Raw genomic sequence first — 21,878 nt, 5'->3', positions numbered from 1 at the left:
AAAACGATCATTAGACATATGCACATCAAATTATGACATATTTTATAAAGATTTTAACAATAAGTATAATTTTTTTTACATTTCTATGAGTTCCGTACCAATGCTTATGCGTTAGACGGCGGCGCGGCAGTTGCGCGCGTTGACATTTCGCCTCTATGCAGTTCAAGCAGTACGATTGCTTTGAAAAAATGTTCAGAATTACCAAAATATGTCAAAATTAAAACATGTTTCTTTTCAAAAAAAATTTGTTTTCAAAAAAAATTTTGTTTTTTAAAAAAGTAATTTTATGTCAAATTTATAGTTTCTCATAAATCTAATTTTTTCGAAGTAAATTTTTTTCAAAAATGTTAATTGTTTTAAAAAAAATAATAATTTTTGGTACGGAAAGTTCCAGCAATTTGCCTTAAGGCACGATGCCTTAATGCCTTAAGACAGAATTCCTTTTACAGCTAGTTGAATTATTAAAATCGGACGCTCCGTTCTCTTAAAAACTGAGTTACCGTTTTTGGCACTTTTTGCCCTGTACCTTCGAAACGGGTAGACCTGCTTCCGCTAAAAACTAATCAGCACGTCTCCTTATCAATAATAATCTAATGTTTTTTGAATTATTCATATACGTTGATCGGTGCTTCCGAAATCGTCGACAAAAATTTTTATCCGCACATACGCACACAAACATACATCCATTTTTTCTAAGGTATGCCAAAATATACAAAAACCTTTGAAACGTAAAGATATATAAAATTTTTCATTTTCGATTTTTTTGCGATTACTATAACTTACCCGGGATGTCGACAAGTTGACACTTAGACAGGTAGTTACTGAAACAGGTAAACACTTTGGCAAACAATATTAGACCGATAGACACGTCAATCATATCCAAATCAAATATTTATTGATTAAATCGATTATTTACACATACCGGAAAGTTTATGCATCTGAAGGCAAAATGCCACTTACGCCTAGTTCTAGCATATTTAATATAGTTTTGTTATTAAAAAACATATTTTGAATCCAAATCAAGAAGCTAATCGACGCTAACCTTCAACTGTTGTACGAGTGAAAGCTATTAAATATTAATAGTGAAAGCTCACTATTAACGTTTGTATGTAACCATATTAAACTGTTTTGAATCATTTGTAATAGAATAATAAAGAGAGCACTATTGAAATAAACACTTGTCACTTAGAAAAAATACGTTTTTATTTTTCAAAAAACTTGAATTATTTTGTAACGAAGATGAGGACAATCACATAATTCAACAATTCTAAAGTAACAAATTTCAATTTTTTCACAGGCCGTAGACATCGCCGCCCTTCCTGTAGTCTGCATTTGCATAAATTCCTGAACTGTTGACCGACATGGCGCAGATTATAGAGCCCCTGTTTCGGTAGCGCATTGTACGGTGCCCCTTGGCCTGAAGACCCTTTATCAATTGCTGAAACAAAAAATAATCAAATTCAAGATGATAGTTTGCTTGGAAACATACGCATTCGTCAAATTATTTCACGTGTTCTAGTAGTAACAAAATGTAAATGGTTTAAATTGTTTCATAAACTTCTCTAGATTGCAACGCGTCTATATTTGCGAATCGGAACAGTTCAGTTTATGTTTTTGGTTTGAAGAAATAATTTTGTATGTGAACAATTTTAAGTCTATCTTAACTTAAGTATTATGTTTTTCAGGAAATGAGTACAAAGTGTAAGACTTCAATAAATACTAGTATTCATTTTATCTTCACGGTAAATATTATTCTGACAATTATGGATAACAATAAATGAAATGAAAACTATGTGTATTTTTTCTGAATACGTATAGTAGTATTACTGTACGTATTTCCTTAAGACGTGCCCACCGCCTAGCACGCGTTATGTGTTGCTAGAATTTTTGATGCAGTCACTACAAGTTTACCATGACTTCTAGTGTGGTCTTCAAGGTGTTAAGGAAAGTAGCATGAATATTACTTATTATTATTCAGCAACTTTTAGAATTATGGCGATAAAATTTTCAACTAAAACGTTACTAGAACAAGGCCCAATCAATATTTTCATGAGTTTTTGGTCAATTGATTTGCACAAAAAATATGCAAGTAAAAGTTATCTCAATTCAGGTGGTCAATCGATATAGAAACAATGTATTTATTTAATTGGATATTTTCTGTCAAAATTCACAATTTTATTGCGAGTTATAATAAAAATTGACAAAAGTTGTATTTGAAGACTTTTGAAATGATATTTGAACAATTTTTATTGCACGTTTTCGAAAAGAAAAAAACTTACATTATTTTTTAAATTTCCAAAGGAGAAGTTTATGTTTTCATCAAAAAATGTGATTCGCTAATTTTGTGTTCTTTCGACGTTTCAAGCCATTCTGAATCGATTGAGACCAAGTTTGGAAAAGTGTGTGCGTATATGTGAAAAGATTTTTTACCGTAAATCGACGTTTTCTCAAAAACGGCTGGACTGATTTCAAAAATTTAAAAGCCATTCATGTATCTCGATGAGGACTATCGCTTGTCGCTACGATATGCCGAAACGCATCTTTGTAAACCGCAATTCTGACTCGATTTTATAAATCCAAAACCCGTTCGAAAGATATTGGTTGGGGTTCGACCTGATTAATTTTTGGTAAAGATTGACCGCGCCGTTCTCTTGTAATAAAGTGTTATTTTTTTCCAACGATTTTTGTTTTTTTTTGGCGGTAGATACCATAGATACCTGAAATACTACGGCCTTACGACAAGTAGTTTAATTTCAAAAATTCATCAAAGTTTGAGAAAATGAGTAGTTTTTTGATGTTTGTTAAGATTTAACTTAGACGGTTTACTTGGTATAACGATAGAGTGTTCGTTCGTTTTCAAATATGTGTAATAAATCCACTCGGAATACTTTAAATCACTCATAAATTAATTTATTTTTTATTGATTAAGTCGATTATTCAAACATATAGGAAAGTTCATTTAACTTGACTCAAGGCAAAATACCAATACCAACTTGTTAATGCTTCAATTTAATTTCTTAAATTTACCGAATTAGTAACTTTATGTTTTCTCGATATTTCAAGTCAGTTTGAATCGTTTGAGACCAAATTAAAAAAAGTATTTGTGTGTGTATGTGAACCGATTTTTGACTTTTTGTCGATGTTTTCTCAAAAATGGTTATTGAAAATATCAATTTTTTGGAAAGGTTATAGATAATAGTTGACAATAATGTTAATTAGTTTATGGTAAAGTCGACCGGTGCGCTTCTTTGTGATTAATAGTTTCTGTTTTTGACAATTTTTTGAAATTTTGAATATATATAGAGTCCGTATTCTTAACAAAAATAGTAACATATTACTTTGTCTAGAAAGTCACGACGCTGACATACAGGTGGCTCTACTAACAAAACTCTATACGATTTTTAGAATTGGTATGTCCGAAACGACACATGTCAAATTTGCATGATAATGCGACGTTTAGTTTACAAGTTAGAGATGTTCAAGGTTCAAGCTATGAGCTTCGTATTTTTGAGTTTTTTAAAAGCATGAAATGAAAGCAATTTCGTGTGTTGTATTAACATTGATTTTTGATGGGTAAAAATACCATACAGCAAAAGTATCGCTTGATAAGTGATATCTGGACGCAAATCGAGGCAAACGGTATTAAAGTGGTTTGCTGATGTTAATCGTCGTCATAACGACGCTGACAATGTTAAACGCACTGGAAGGCCAACTGTGGTGATATCACCGAAAAACTTCTAACAATTCACCGAACAATAAAATAAGAATAAAGCTCCCTGCGATAGCTGACACCCTATAGCTATCAAGAGAACGTGTTAGAGTTATCGTTTACGAACATTTCAATATAAAAAAGCTCTGTGTTAAACGGGTGCCGCACGACTCATATTTGAGTAAAAGCATAACAAGAGTTATATATATTAATAATATATACATTTACTTATTCAATCATATAGCATAAGCATATTTTATAATCATAACTTCCAATTATATACAACAATAAGATATATATTTACCATTCAATCAATATGTTTTATAATCAAAGTGTACTAGACTAAATATGTAACCCTATATATAGGACGCGCTCTGATTTTCATTTGGGATTCTTTAATTAACATTCAAACAGTAATCACATATATTATATCATATAATAAAATACAATATTATTAATTGTATAATTTGAATATAATAAAGTATTAAAATATAATGAAGTAATTGTATTAAAGTGAAATAAATATTATTTTTAAATAAAACCTACGTTATAAAAATATAACTGGCGCAGTCGGTAGGATATAACTCAGGCATCCATCGAGGAAACCATTGATTTTAATCATTTAGAGTTATAAACTAAAATAAATTGTGCAACAAGTGTGAATCAAGTGAATCACAAAGAAATCGTTATTGACGAGAAAAAGCAAAAGCCACCACAAGAGGTGAGTGAGACAATTTAATTAGAATTAAGAAGAAAATAAATTGATAGATCCCCTTACCTATCCTTAGAACCGAATCCTAAAGATAAGTAATACAATTTATTTTCAATACAGTTTTTAAAGATTTTCGTTAAAAGAAGTTACGAACCATTTCAATAAATTATAATTCCGCGTATGAGAGTTAGTTTATGGAAAGTGGTAGTGATTCAGAATTAGAAGGTTTAATAAGAAATTTAACAGAAATGTCTTTACAAAACATACCAAAATTCGATCATGTTCTGATTGATACCATCCCACATTACGGAGGTAACCCTTCAGAATTAAATTCTTTTATATTAAGAATAAGAGAGATCAAAAATAGATATTATGACAGGGCGAATACATCGTGTATTCAGAATGAAATAATACGAAGCGCGATTTTAACAAAATTACATGATAGAGCAAAACTAGCAGTAGAAACCGCAAATGCAAGAGAAATAGACGACGTGATAACAGTTTTAATTACTAAATTTTCTGACCAACGAGATGATACATCTATTTATTTTGACTTACATAATATGCGCCAAGGACCGAATGAAACCGTGTACGAATTCTATGAAAGATTTGAAGAATTAATAAGCATTTATAATAATTATACATGTCTTCACGTAACAAACGCTGATATTTTAAACGACCGTTGCGATAGATTCCATAAAAGTGCTTTAACAGTTTTCACAGCTCATGTAAAACAACCGTACAGTTCAGCATTGAGAAGCCGCGATATTTGTTCTTTAAATGAAGCTCTGCGAGTAATTTCAAAGGACGATAACATAAATCATATTAGAAGTAATAATTTCAACTTCCAAAACCCAATACAAAATAATAGGAGACAGTTTGAACGACACAACAAAAATCGTAATTCATCTTACCAACAAAATCAAAATTTTTCTAATCAAAATCAAAATCGAAATTTTCCTAAGCATAATTTTAATCAAAACAGGCAACAATATAATAATTATCAATCTAATGGAAGTCATCCGCCTCAATTTAATCAACAAAATTTTAATCGAAATTTACAACAACAAAATCCAAATTATAGAGACAATTACGTTAATCAGCAATTCTCAAGACCAATGCAACGTACTGACTGGCAACCAATGAGTGGTGTTTCAACCATTAACAGCAGACAGACCCCTAACAGACAAAATCGATTTTTCAATATAGAAAACACAAATGACGAACAACCTTCAGTAGAAAACCAACAAGATGAAAATTTTTGCTATACCGACCAATCAACAGCGAAAACATAATTGAATTTCATGTTTTTCAAAATGAATTACCTTACATAAGTATTGAAAATCCAAAAATGAAAATTTTAATAGACACCGGATCAACAAAATCTTTTATTTGTCCAAGGATAGCAGTACAATATTTTGATAACCTTATTTACGAAGATCCATGTACAATAAGAACGGCACTTGCGTCATACAAAGAAAATTTTGCTTGTAAAATTCCTGCTTTTAAAGAGTTCAACACTAACGAACACCTTTCCTTTCATTTATTTAAATTTCACGAAACATTTAATGGTTTATTAGGAATAGACAATCTAAAGAAATTAAAAGCATTGATAGATCTAAATAACGAGTTACTTATATTACCGAACGTAAATTTAAAATTACATAATTTGAAATGTCCAGAAAAAATAATTTTTGATCAAAAAATTCCTAGCAAATGTATAAAGAAATATAAAATTCCCGTAAATATCAAAGAAGGAGAAATTTTAGTAAAACATCAATATTTTCCTAATTGTTTTATCCCAGAGACAGTTACATTATCACAAAACTTTGAAGCCATCGTCGAGATACATAATTTAAACGATAATGAAATAAATTTAACCTTAACAAAACCAATTAACGCAGAATTAACTAATCAAATCGAATTTCATAACTTTTATACCAAAGTAATTGACAATAAAATAAATTCATCCGATATAGAAAATTTAATCCGAACAAATCATATGAACAATGAAGAAAGAGTAGAAATTTTCAAATTATGCAAAAAATTCAAAGATATATTTCATAAGCCGAATGATAAATTAACTTTCACAAATCAAGTAAAACATAAAATTCGCACAACAGATGAAATTCCTATTTACACAAAATCTTATCGATACCCTCACGTACATCGCGAAGAAGTTAAAAGACAAATAAATGACATGTTAGAACAGCAAATAATCCAACACAGTAATTCACCGTGGTCCTCACCAATTTGGGTAGTTCCTAAAAAATTAGACGCATCAGGTAAAAAGAAATGGAGAATAGTTGTAGATTATAGAAAAATTAATGACAAAACTATTGATGATAAGTACCCTCTTCCAAACATTTCCGACGTTTTAGATAAATTAGGCCGTTGTAATTATTTTTCCACAATAGATTTAGCCTCAGGTTTTCATCAAATCGAAATGGATGAAAATGATATACAAAAGACAGCTTTTAGCACGGATGAAGGACATTTTGAATATCTTCGAATGCCCTTTGGTTTAAAAAATGCCCCAGCAACCTTTCAACGAGTTATGAACAATATATTAAGAGGTTATATAGGAAAATTCTGCTTAGTTTATTTAGATGATATTATAATTTATTCCGTATCTTTACAAGAACACATAGACAGTTTAACAAGAATATTTGAAAGACTAAGAGAATCCAATTTCAAAATTCAACCAGATAAATCTGAATTTTTAAAGCGAGAAACAGAATTCTTAGGGCACATAATTACTCCAGAAGGTATAAAACCTAACCCAAATAAAATAAAATCAATTTTAGAATATCCAATTCCAAAAACCGTAAAGCAAATTAAAGGATTTTTAGGTTTATTAGGTTATTATAGAAGATTTATAGAAAACTTTGCCAAATTAACTAAACCCTTAACAAAATGTTTGAAGAAAGACGCAAAAATAACTTTAGATCCTGAATATGTTCAATGTTTTGAAACTTGTAAAAATTTATTAATAAATGAACCAATTTTACAATACCCAGATTTTACGAAACCTTTTCTATTAACAACAGATGCAAGTCAATATGCGATAGGAGCAATTTTATCTCAAGGAGATATAGGGAAAGATAAACCAATAGCTTATGCATCGCGAACATTAAACGAATCAGAAATTAATTACAGTACAGTAGAACGAGAATTATTAGCAATAGTATGGGCCGTTAAATATTTCAGACCATATCTTTACGGAACAAAATTTAAAATAATTACTGATCACAAACCATTATCATGGCTATTTTCTCTAAGAAATGCGAACGCAAGACTAGTTAGATGGCGATTACAACTTGAAGAATATGATTATGAAATTTTTTACAAAAAAGGTAAATTAAATACAAATGCCGATGCTTTATCACGTATTAAAACAGATAACAACTTTGAAGAATTAAATTATAACGAAATTATAGATTTTGATACAGATTTACAATCTATAATAGCACAAGCAGAAAACGAACTACCGAATGTCGATGAAATAGATTCGATAATAGATGAAGTTTTAGGAGATCAGATAGATAGCGAAGTCAATGAAAATGATAACGTTACCATTCATACATCTCACGAAAATCCAATTTTAAATATCCCTATTTCACCAAAGCCTATTAATTATTATATCAATCAAATAATAATTAAAATCGTAAATACGAATCCGATGAAACCGAAACTACAAAAAATATTTGACAAAAATAGAACTATAATCGAAGTTAATAATGAAAATATAAAAAATGATATAATAAACATATTTAAAGAATTTACTACGAGTAATAAATCTTTTGCAATGTATATTGATAATAATGAATATATTACCGATATTACAAACATTTTAATTTCAAACTTTACACATTCATCTTTTAAATTAGTGATGTGCAACGAAATTAGAGAAGACGTATTTGACACAAATAAACAAAAATCGATCGTAAAAACTTTTCACGAAGATTCAACTAATCACCGTGGAATTAACGAAAATGAAATGCGAATTAAAGAAAAATTCTATTGGCCAACAATACATGTTGACGTAACAACTTATATTAATAATTGTCCAATTTGTGCTACACAAAAATACGATAGAAATCCACCTAAACAAAAATTTGCGATTTCTCCAACCGCATCAAAACCTTTCCAAATATTGCATATGGATATTTTAACAATCCACAAACAAAAATTCGTTACGATAATTGATACTTTTTCAAAATATGCCCAAGCATATCCAATAATTACAAATGTTACGCAAAACATCGTAAGAGTATTAATGATTTTCTTTTCACATCATGGCGTACCAGATACATTAATTATGGATAATGGTCCAGAATTAAAATCTTCTTCCTTACAAGAATATTTAAAAACACATAAAATCAACATTCATTATATTACACCAATGCATCCAAATTCGAATGGTTCTATAGAAAGATTTCATTCAACAATCTTAGAACATATAAGAATATTAAATCAAGAAAGCAAAAATTCAAGTATTTTAGATTTAATGATTTATGCAATTTATGGTTATAATAATTCAATTCATTCTGTAACAAAAATAAAACCTTTTGACATAATTTCTGGTCATTTATCAACTAGATCACCTTTTGAAATAGATTTAGAATCTGAAATTTTAACAAATTATTTAAATGATCATAAGAAAAGAACAACGTTAATGTATGAAAAAATATTTGATAATAACTATAAGAATAAACAGGACACGATATCTAAACATAATGAAACGCGACATGATCCATTACCGTATAAACAAAACAGTAATGCTTATTTAAAACTCAATCCACGCGACAAACTCGCATCACGGTTTAGAACAGTACACGTTCAAGACGATTTAAATAAAACTTTACTGACAGATAAGCATTTAACATTTCATAAACAAGATATGAAAAGACCCCGAATTAATTCACAACAAATTTTACAGGAGAACAATGTTGCTGACTCACGTAATTCTTCTCCAATTCCTTCTACAAGTAAACAGCAATGAAATACAATTGCAAGAATTGAATACAGCCGGACTTCTTCCATTTGATCTAGGCAACGCAAAGTTAATCGAAAAGTACCACACATTTATAAATTACGTAGATACTGATATAATTAAATTACAAATCAATAATTTAAATTCAGACTTCAACGCATTTTTATTAATATTAAATAAAAAACACGAAGAATACATAAGTAGATTAAATCCATACTTTTCTATTATAAAAACTATGTTTAAAAATATTGAAGATAAATATAATACAATAAGACCGAATAGACGAATAAAAAGAAGTTTAATAGACGGTTTAGGAAGTATAATAAAAGGAATTACAGGAAATCTAGATGCAGAAGATGGTAAAAGATATGACGAATCAATTAAAATACTTCAAGGAAACGAAAATAAATTAGCAAAAACACTGAATAATCAAATCACAATTAACAAAAAATTAATAAAAAATTTTAACGATACAATATCTAGTATTAAGCAAAATGAACTAATTTTAAATAAGAAACTTAATGATATGAACGACTTTCTGAAAAATGGTAACTTTGGTCATAATGAATATTTCATGGCAAAAGATGCTCTTGAACATATAAGTTATAGTTTAATCATACTAACCAATATTTTAAACGATCTAGAAATATCCATAGATTTAGCAAGAATTAATATAGTTCATAATTCTTTTATAAAATTAGAAAACTTGAATTATATGATTAAGAATGTAAAAGATTTGTACAAACAAAGCTCGTTACCTTTTTCCATAGACGGAACTAATGTTCACAAATATTATAATTTACTCAATGTACAATATTATTACTCAAATGAAAGAATTGTATTTCTTATAAAATTTCCCATAACATTACCAGAGATTTTCAAACATTATAAATTATACCCAATACCAAACTCCGAAAATAAAATTATTATCCCCCCAAAATCCTTCCTCACACTGGGAACAAAAAACTATCAATTTCAAGAAGAAGAAGAGTGTCAACTTGTCTCAAATCTATACTTTTGCAAAACAAAGCACATTCTCGAAAACAACGACGAATGCACAATTAAATTAATAAATTGGGAAGAAAAACGCTTACAAGAATGTAAACAAACCTTAGTAACTCTAACACATAACATCATCGAGAAAATCAATGATGCACATTATATTTTATTACTAATCAACAATTCAAAAATAGAATTTGATTGCAAGGAACAACAAGAAACAAAATTTATCAAAGGAAATTATATTTTAAATTTACCACATAATTGTAAATTTGTTATCAACGGAAGAAATTATCAAAATATAAAATCATCAATACAAGGAAAACCAATTTTGATTCCAAGATTCAATTTAAATTACAACGAAACAACACCAGAGCCATTACGTATTAAGAGCATTCAAGTAGATGAACTCTCAAGAATAAAAGAAGAACAAGACCAAATAAAAAATGTTTATATGAAGAATGCAATCACCAATCACAACAATATCCCTCATATTTCAATAACTATAATATTAATTATAATCATTATTATTTACATTTTAGTGAAAATTATAATTCAAAAATGTAAAAAGAACTAGCTGTAAGTGGAATTCTGTCTTGAGGCAATTATGGCATCGTGCCTTGAGGCAAATTGCTGGAACTTCCCGCACCGTAACGAAATGTTCGAGGAATATTGAATGTTTTCAAATATATTATTATAAATATTGTAACATTGTCTAATATTTATAAGAATTATATAAACCGAATTGCAGAGTTGAAATTATTTCTAAAGTATATTAGAACTATAGTCAGAATTAAAAATAAAATCTGAAATATTTTCGATATACAAAATACTAAAAAAAAAAAAAAAAAAAAAAAAAAAATTCCAAAATCAATTATTTTGTTAAGACAAGCAGAAAGTTCTTTGAATCATTTAAATCGGACGCTTAGTTCTCTCAAAAACTGCCATTTTTTACATAATTAGCTCCGTATCTTCGAAATGGCTGGGCCTGCCTTTGCCAAAAACTGATAAACACTTCTCCCAATCATTACTAATTCAATGTTTTTTAGATCATTCAAATCGGATACTCCGTTCGCTCAAAAATTCGATTTCTATTTTCTGCACTCTTTGCTCCGTATCTCCGAAACGGCTGGACCTGCCTTTGCCAAAAACTAATCAGCTCTTTTCCCAATAGGAATCGAATGTTTTTTGAACCATTCAAATCGGTTGATCCGTGCGCCCTAAAACGTGACTGGAAATTTGTATCCACACATACATACACACACACACACACACACACACATCCATTTTTTCTGAGGTATGCCAAAACGTTCAGAAACCTTCAAAACGTCGAGAAATGTAAAAATTTTCAATTCCGATTTTCGGCCCATTACAATAACTTACCCTACGGGAAGTTAAAAAATTAGAAATCACACACGAAGAAGAACCACCTCAGGAAGTACACACCCAGCCGACAACCTTCACCCCTCGAGTTCTCATCTAAGGCCGGAGGAGTTATATATATTAATAATATATACATTTACTTATTCAATCATATAGCATAAGCATATTTTATAATCATAACTTCCAATTATATACAACAATAAGATATATATTTACCATTCAATCAATATGTTTTATAATCAAAGTGTACTAGACTAAATATGTAACCCTATATATAGGACGCGCTCTGATTTTCATTTGGGATTCTTTAATTAACATTCAAACAGTAATCACATATATTATATCATATAATAAAATACAATATTATTAATTGTATAATTTGAATATAATAAAGTATTAAAATATAATGAAGTAATTGTATTAAAGTGAAATAAATATTATTTTTAAATAAAACCTACGTTATAAAAATATAACTCAAGTAAGAGTATTTAATTGAAATAAAGCTCAGTTTTAGCCGTAGACGTAACATGGCTTCACCAGTATACTCCGTAGTAGAAAAGACCGTCATCCGAATGGACTAGACATGATGAGGAGAAAAATTGCAAACGATCAGCTTGTACCTTACAAGTGGCCAGGGGCGTAACTACCGCCGTATCAGCCGTATCAAAAATATGGGGCCCCCGAGCCAAGGGGGACAGTAGAAAACAAAACAACATTTTTTTAAAAAAAGTTGAATAATTTTAACGTAGTTTGCATTTTTTTTTTGTTATCGAGAGGTATTAAAATTCAAAATGTAAGCTTCAAGAAAATTTATTTCTGCTGCAATATTTTGCAAGCTCTAGCAATCAATTGAATTAGTAAAGTGTTTGCACATCCGAAAAGTTGATATTGTTGCCAACAAATCTATAAAACTAATCCAGTTTATACGTTCTTCATCGAAAATTGGAATTTTTATAGTTATATTTATAACATTTTTATATTTGTTTTTGTTATTATTTGAATTGTCAGCATGATGCGTAAGTTTAATAGTTAGGTTTTGCTAATCATTCGATCGATCAACTAAATCATTTTCAGATTTCTTTCTTCACTGTTTCAAATTAGTAGTTTCATTTCTAGAATTTCACAATATGACAGTAACGACTTATAAAAAACTAGCATTTTATTAAGTAATCTTCTGAATAGACTGTGCAAATTAAACCATGACAATTTAGTGAATTAGTTTGCTAAAGAAGTCGAAATTTTTTGCAGAATAGATGGATTGCAATAACCATTTCAAAGAACAAAAGACAAAAGATAATGAAGCGTTATTATGATGAGTTATCACAAGTTATTATGATGAGTTATCACAAGATGAGAGAATTTTGGACCCAAAATCTTATTTTAGTCTATACTATTGCTGTTTGAATATATTAATTTCACAAACCAAATAAAAATTTCAAAAACTTTGCGACGCAAATAGTAATATTTGTCTTTTTGAAATGAAGAATTAATAAACGTTTCCGAAAATCTGTCGAATGAATTACAGTAAAGAAAGACTATAAATATATCTCATAAGAAATAGGTTTGAATTCAAAAATCTAAGAAATGTGATGAATGCATTAAGCTTGCATCCAGTTTTCCCAACAAAATAACAGCATGCATTTTTCTCTTGGCCCTTCCAGTTACAATCGCAACTGCTAAAAGAATTTTTTAAAATTGAAACTAATTAAAAATTAAGTAAAAATTTTAGGGCAGAAATGTATATGAAACCTATATGTTCCTAGTGACAGAATCTTTATAAAATTTAAAGATCATTAAATAATTTATTTTTTCAAAAAAAATCAAAGAAAGTGAATATATATCTGAAATCACTTGTGAAAAATTCAGAAAATGAGAGAACATTAGATAGATAAATAATAAGAATGATAAATAAATATTCTTTTGATTTTATGTATTTCTATATTTTGTAAAAAAAAATTCTTCTTGAAGGGAACCCCTAAACAAATTGTGATACGGGGCCCCGCCCAGGCACGCTACGCCCCTGGTTGTGGCGTCAGTTTTTTTGAGATTCGCAAAGAATGATCTTTATCAATTATGAATTTAACAACTTGAGAAAGGCCAGACCATCAGAAGTGACTATTGTGTAACATTATTAGAGCATTGAAGAACAAAATTGGTAAAACAGATCCATTCAAAACTGCATGACAACGCACCAAGTCACAGATCCGCGAAAACAGTAAAAAACATGAGTTAGAGTACAAAGTGCTTCCGCACTCACTATATTCTCTAGATCTGTTCCTCAGTGACCATACCCTATCCTATTCTCAGAACTCAGAAGGATGTAAAGAAATTTTTGCCGAATGAAGAGATGATGATGATCGCCGAATTTTGTGGCGAGGTACAAATCGCACTACAAAAATGGTTTTAAAAAAATCGAAATTCGCTACATATAATCGGTATATCGTCCACAAAACTATATGGAATAAAAAGTGGTTTTCCTAGTTAACCTCAAAATTTCATTCGATGTGTTATTTTAGGGGTACGGCAAGTAATATATTAAATAAAATTAAAGTGTGTTTGCAATAATATACATTTAGACATAATAAAATATACCCTTGCGATACACACTGTAAAATATTATTATATTATCTAGAGGCAAAATGCCAATTATTTCTAATTTTTATAAGCAATTTTTGTTGATTTTGCAGCATATAAAAATAGTCAAATTTTGAAGTAAAACTTCTTCAGGCGCGACTAGAGTGTAAATCCATAAAATTTCTTCTTTGTATGCGTGACTTTATACATGCGCACGTCACCGAAAGCATGAGCATTCGGAGGCGTTGTTTATATTAATTATCTGCAATTTTATAGATATTAAAAAATATTAAAGCAGTACAGCTTTATTCTAACATGCCGAAGATATATCTTTCTCAGAATAATATCCCAGACACTTTTGGAAATTCATATGAAGTCTACATGTTTTTCGTTTATGATGGCTATTAAGTATCACAAAGTTGCATATTTTTATAAATAATGAAAAATAAATTGATATTCAGATATATTACTCTAAAAAAGAGATCAAGCACAACAATAGTTGTGTAGCTGTGTATCATTTATTTGCAGATATACTTTATAATGGACGTCTATGCAATTTTTTCATTGCTGGTATTAATAAAATTATTCAAGATTATATTACAGCTGTCCACTGTGTGAACGAATATTATGGAATTTATTAATAAAAAAAAAAAAACTTAAATGAGGAGTTCATGTAAGTCCTAAATGTTAATTACAATGAAAAACCGATCATGTCTGAAGTGTGAATTTAACTACATTGTTATTTTCAAACATTTTAAATATTTTTAATGGTATTATAAATATATAATTAACTTCCCGAAGGAGAAGTTTATGTTTTCATAAAAAAATCAGATTTGCTAATTTTATGTTTTCTCGACGTTTCAAGCCATTCTGAATCGAATGAAACCCAATTTGGAAAAAGTATGTGTGTGTGTGTGTGCGTATGCACGCACAGATTTTTTTGCCGTAAATCTCAAAAACTGCTGGACCTATTTTAAAAATTTAAAACCCATTTGATGTATCTCAATGAGGACTATCGTTTGTCAGCTTTGTGAGACGATCTGCCTAGCCATTTCTTTGTAATTTGAAAAAAAGTGTTAAACTTTTCGTAACCTCAAACTGTTTGAAAGATATTAGTTCGGAATGATACTCATTAGTTTTAGGTGAAAATCTACCGAGCCGTTTTCTTGTAATTAACTGTTGCAAAAAAAAAATTAAGCCGATTGTTATGAAACTTTCTTTAGCGATATATAAAATATTACTCCCTTACGACAAGTAATTTAATTTTAAAAATTCATCAAAATTTGAGAATTTGAGTAGTTTTTTGATGTTTGTTAAAATTAAAATTAGACTATTTACTTGGCATAACGATAGAGTACTTGGTCGTAATGAACATAAACTAAACCATTAAAGTCCTACGAAAACCGGTTCAATTATAAAAATTGTTGATTTTTGAAAATTTGCTCTTAGAAAATATTACAATTTATGTGTATGAGTTCGCCACGAGCAGCCGACCCAGTCGGATCTAAATACAGATAAAATATCTACCTGCGATTTATACCTGTGCTATTGCAGTATAAACAGTGTTCAGTAGTAATATATAGTACTTAAATTAAATAATTATTGTGATAGTTTTTGTGTTAATAAATAGTGTTTATTAGTGATTAGTGAAATCATTGCTTAACTCATGAGTCTCCCCTCGGGGAACTCAATGAGCACCTCTTTAAACATACCATTATCAGAAGTAAACAATGTCCTAAATGATGATTCACAAACTTGCTCAGATTTTGTTACTGAACAATTGCGTTTAAAATTAATTCAAACCTCTCAAAAAATGTTAAATTCCTCAGCCGCCATGGAAACTGATACTGCGCAAAATAGTTTGACAAATTCTTGGCAAACTGTGACGAGTGCAAAAAGAAGACGGATTAATAGGCCGACTGAAACTATAAAGTTGACTAACAGATTCAATGTTCTTGCCAATAATGAAAAATCAATTATTAATGATCAACCATCGTCATCATCAGCAAATACTGAAGCAATTTCTCAGCCAAAAAAGGAATTACCACCGCCGGTGTACATTCACGGAGTAACAAATTTTCCCGATATGATTAACGTTCTAAAACCGGTTTTGCCCGATAACAGTTACACAACAAAAACCTTGGCTGACAATGTTATCAAATTTAACGTTTCAACAATAGCAGACTATAGAAACTTTGTTAAACTTCTGAAACAACGCAATGTTGCTTATCATACTTATCAGGTAAAAAGTGAAAGAGCGTACAGAGTTGTTCTGAAATATATTCACTCAACCACTAATGTTGAAGAAATAAAGCAAGAGATTGAAAAAAATGGACATAAAGTGCGTAATATAGTTAACGTCATACACTATAGATCAAGAGAACCGCTTAATATGTTTTATGTAGACTTAGAACCAAATAAGAATAACCATGAAATTTTTACAGTGAATAAAATTTTAAATAAAATAGTACACTTTGAACCACCGATACGATCTTCACAAATCATCCAGTGTAAAAGATGCCAAGACTATGGTCACAGCAAATCATTTTGTAATAAGCCACACATGTGCGTTAAATGTGGAGATGAGCACCCCTCTAAGTCATGTACTAAGACTAAAGAAACTCCAGCTACTTGTGCTAACTGTTTGAATGAACATACTGCTAACTTTAAAGGGTGTCCAGTATATCAGAAAATTATTGCAAGAAGAGAAGAACACACGAACAGACCATACGGTAACCGCATTGAAAATCAATATGGGCCAACAACTTCTAAGAACATGGACCAAGTAAGGCATGCAAATTCTCATCATATGACATATGCACAAGTTATGAGATCACAACAATTTCATCAACAGGCTAATGAAACCAGTGAAAACTCTGCTGGAAATTTAACAATTTTCTTAAATGAATTCAAAAATATGTTCCAACAATTGATGAATCAAAACAACATGATCATAAACATGTTATCAGCTTTCATAAATAAAACAAAGTAAACACCATGGCGAGGTTTATAAGGATTGCGTTATGGAATGCAAATGGGCTCTTGAAGCATAAACATGAGATTCAGTTTTTTCTTTTCGAGAATAAAATAGATATACTCCTTGTTAGTGAAACACATTTTACGCATTACTCAAATATGTACGTCCCGAACTATAAATTGTACCACACACCTCATCCGGATGGAACAGCCCACGGGGGCACGGCAATTCTAATAAAATCTGATATTGTTCACTATGAGCTGCAAAATTTTTGTAAAGAACAAATTCAAGCAACTTCTGTCAAAACAAAACTGATGAATTACGAATTAGTAATTTCAGCCGTATACTGTCCACCTCGACATATTATTAACAGTTCCCAATTTTACGAATATTTCTCAATGCTTGGTTCAAAGTTCATAGCTGGCGGTGACTTTAACAGTAAGCATTCTCTCTGGGGCTCAAGGATATCAAATCCAAAAGGTAAACAACTGTATGAGATGATCCTTCGACATGGTTTCTCCACCTTTTCAACGGGCACACCCACCTACTGGCCAGCCGATCCTAAGAAGAAACCCGATCTGTTAGACTTTTTGTCGCTAATGGTCTAAGTTTCAAATGTGTTGAAATACAACCTAGTTACGACCTCTCATCAGACCATTCCCCCGTGATAGCAACTATTTCTCTACGGCTGTGAACCTGCAAAGAATTCCAAAACCTCATTCTGCTAAAACTAATTGGGAACTATATCGCCAAATTACTGAGAAAAATACTAATTTAAAAATGAAACTCAAAACATGTCGGGAAATAGAAGATGGTATTGCAACATTCAACAAAACTCTGCTGGAAGCTGTTAAGGCTGCTACACCTATAGATCAACAAAATCAAAAACATTCTATTCCACTTGAAATAAAAAAACTTTTAAGTGAAAAACGTAAAGCTAGGCGCAAATGGCAACATACACATTTACCGTCTGACAAAAACATTCTTAACAACTTGACTAATAAGCTTAAATCTCGGCTTAAAGAACTAAATGAGGAAAATTTTAATAATTATGTACAAAGCTTAAATCGATATGATAACTCTATCTGGAAACCGATTAGGAACAGGCTAAAACCGGCTCTCAGGAATCCGCCTTTACGCCGTAACGATATAACAGGAGCAGTAGGTGATGATCTATCATGGGCAAGGAGCGATGGAGAAAAAGCTGAATTATTCGCCCAACATCTATCCTCAGTTTTTAAACCAAATCCTGTTCGTATCTCTTCAAATGATCTGGATTTAAACCCGTTTGCACCAGTGAATAAGGGCAGCAACTGTCTTAAATTCTTTTCATTGAATATGGTATTCAAAGAAATAGCTAAACTAAAAACTAATAAATCCGCTGGTTTTGACTCAATTACACCGGAACTGTTGAAGGAAATGCCCAAAAAGGGATTTATCCTACTAACATACCTATTCAACGCTATAATTAGGCTAAATTATTGGCCAGTACATTATAAAACTTCAATGGTTAAAATGATTCACAAAAACGGTAAAGACCCATATAATTTGTCATCCTACCGACCTATTAGTCTCCTACCAGTGGCATCAAAAGTATTTGAAAAACTTTTGCTTAAACATATACAAAACAATACTAATGTAATTCCAGACCATCAGTTTGGTTTTCGAAGACAACACTCGACGATTCAACAATGCCATAGAATTGTGAACATCATCCACAACACCCTAGAAACAAAACAATTCTGCTCATCAGTTTTCCTTGATGTAAATCAAGCTTTTGATAAAGTATGGCACAAAGGATTAGTGTATAAGATAAAATCATCTCTCCCAATTGAGTATCATAAATTGCTGGAATCGTATCTTCAAAATAGACGGTTTAAAGTTAAAGTGAATATGGAAACTTCATCAGCCTGCTTGGTTGAAGCAGGAGTCCCTCAAGGAAGTGTACTGGGTCCATATCTATACCTGCTCTATACTAGCGATTTTCCTACAGATGAAAATTTAACAACTGCAACATTTGCCGATGATATTGCTATTCTATCTTCCGATCCTGATCCAGTTGTTGCATCGAGAAGGCTCCAGAGTCATCTAAGAGTCATTGAAAAATGGACTAGCAAATGGCGTATAAAAATTAATGATAATAAATCAACTCATGTAATATTCACACTCAACAAATCTTCTTGCCCAGCAGTTCAATTTCATGATAAGACAATTCCAGTTAAACACTCAACAAAATATCTCGGGATGATATTAGATAGCAAACTAACCTGGAAGCAACATATAGTATCAAAAATAGCTCTAGTGAAAAATAGAGCTAAGGAACTCTATTGGCTCATAGGTAACAAATCAAAATTGCCTATTGAAAACAAACTACTAATATATAAAACAATAATAAAGCCGATATGGACCTATGGTGTGGAATTATGGGGATGTGCAAGAAAATCCCACATTGATTCAATCCAACGAGCACAATCAAAAATTCTGAGGCAGATCGTGAACGCTCCATGGTATGTCAGTAATAAAACCATTCATGATGACTTGAACATACCATTTGTGAAAGATGTTATTACCAGTACCAGTCATCGCCATTTTGAGAAGTTGGAATCCCATCCCAATGACATAGTTAAACATCTTCTTCAAGAACCCCGATCTAGGAGGCTCAAAAGAAAAGTCCCAATTGATTTGAAGATTGAGCAATAAAGACCAGACTTAGCCATTATTTACCTCAGCCAGATTAGCTGACCACTCGATGGAGTGGCAGCTATTGAAACTTTTAAAATTCAGCCAATTTATTATGTGTGTGTGTATTACTGTGTGTGAGTATGTTTACTGTGTGAGTGTGTTTAAACATAAGCATAATAGCTCATAGAATTTTGTAAATTCTGATTGCTATTAAATAAAGTATAAAAAAAAAAAAAAAAAAAAAAAAAAAAAAAAATTATGTGTACTGAATGCCCTCGGAATACTTTTAATCACTCATATATTAATTTTTTTATATTGATTAAGTCAATTATTTACATATATCGAGGAGTTCATGTAACTTGCCTCAAGGCTAAATACCAATACCAACTAGTTTATAATTTTCACTATATATATAATGGTTGACTATCTACTAATAAACGTATTACTAATAAACATTATTTAAAATCGTTATATGATGTGTTAATTTTTACGTAAATGCCATTTCGTACAATAGCAAAAAAGTTTTACTTCAATCGCGTGTGAACCTTACCGTAAGCTTCTGCTCAAGATTTCCCTCCACATTTAAGAGGATTGTTTTAAGTTTGTTATAATTTACCAGTCGTTAACAATGTTATTAAATGATAAAAATAAAAAGGATTCTAATAATATTTACATCAAGTATTCCATATTCGTAACTTATAAGCATCGGGTACAGCTGGTGGTGGAATCTGGGAGCGTCGACGGCCTGCTTGATTGTTTGACCAAACCAGAGATGTCTTAACATAACCTGCAAATAAACAGTAAAGAATTAGAAATATAAAATATATTGCAGGGTAAACTACCTTAAAATCGAGAATAAAATTACAGTAAGTGTTCTAGTCGAAGGCAAGTGTTCGCTATAATTTCAAATATATGTAGATCTATAAATATTACTTCTTTCAGACTTTATATTATTTATTTGGGTATGCAAATGAAATTGACATTATACTAATTTTCAATATCGATAGATATCCGGAGCATTAGATTGAACTATATATATACTAGATGACCCGACAGACATTGTCCTGTACCCACGTCTACAATTTTTCAATATTCTATACTAATATTTACCGCTTATCTAAAAATAATAATTATTGTTTTTAATTTTCTCTCTTCCCACCAAAATGCATATACATGCAAACTGCTTTGTAAGATGATGAGTCTCAATTCCCACACTATATTAAAAATTGAAGTCTTCTAAACGGTTAACAAATTCAGAAAAAAATATAGTATTGGCGGTAAAAGTACAATATTACTTTGCATTTTTTCACCCAAAATAATTGTTTCAATAATGATTTTTATAATCTCGTATTATATTTTAACTGGTTTTTAGTAACTATAATATCTAAATTACAATTTTCTTAGTAATAATTTAATATACATTATTACCAGGGACGCTATTCTTGAGGTTTTCAGCGCCCGCATGCCATTTTTTTTCTAGGGCCCCACTCCCCCTATTATTTTACCTGTTTTTACAGTTTGTTATTAAAATTATTAACAATTGATATATTGCTTCTGAAACATTTTACTTATTTATTTTGAGCATGTGATTTATTATTTATTTAATTATACACCAATCCTCTTCATAGAGTAATATAATATAGTTTTCTAATTCATAACTTGTATATTCATATATATATATATATATGCTCCTTTTGCTCCTTTTCGGCAATAATAATGTAGACATTATATTTTTCTTATTCATAATCATGAATTTTATTATACATTGAAATTTTTTGCAGATGACAGTTTTCATTTTTTTTAATGCCAAACAATGTATCAAATATTTTCAATGTCAAACATTGAC

At 30.3% G+C, this 21,878-nt stretch overlaps 1 protein-coding gene across 1 annotated transcript in view; it reads right to left on the bottom strand.

Moving 5' to 3' along the window:
- Positions 1 to 1,291: 1,291 nt before the first annotated feature.
- Positions 1,292 to 21,878, bottom strand: part of LOC113363998 (glutathione hydrolase 1 proenzyme-like) — a 343,961-nt gene continuing 323,374 nt past the window's right edge. The window contains exon 13 of the mRNA XM_026606462.1: positions 1,292 to 1,438. Coding sequence (XP_026462247.1) covers positions 1,292 to 1,438 — 147 coding nt within the window. The remainder of the gene's footprint in view (positions 1,439 to 21,878) is intronic.

Source organism: Ctenocephalides felis, unplaced genomic scaffold (assembly GCF_003426905.1).
Source record: "Ctenocephalides felis isolate EL2017-DRISC unplaced genomic scaffold, ASM342690v1 CF-g0.4_SCAFFOLD_00845, whole genome shotgun sequence".
In the NCBI taxonomy this organism is placed as follows: Eukaryota; Metazoa; Arthropoda; class Insecta; order Siphonaptera; family Pulicidae; genus Ctenocephalides; species Ctenocephalides felis.
Note: the sequence above shows the minus strand (reverse complement) of the source record. Positions and strands in the feature narration are given on the sequence as shown.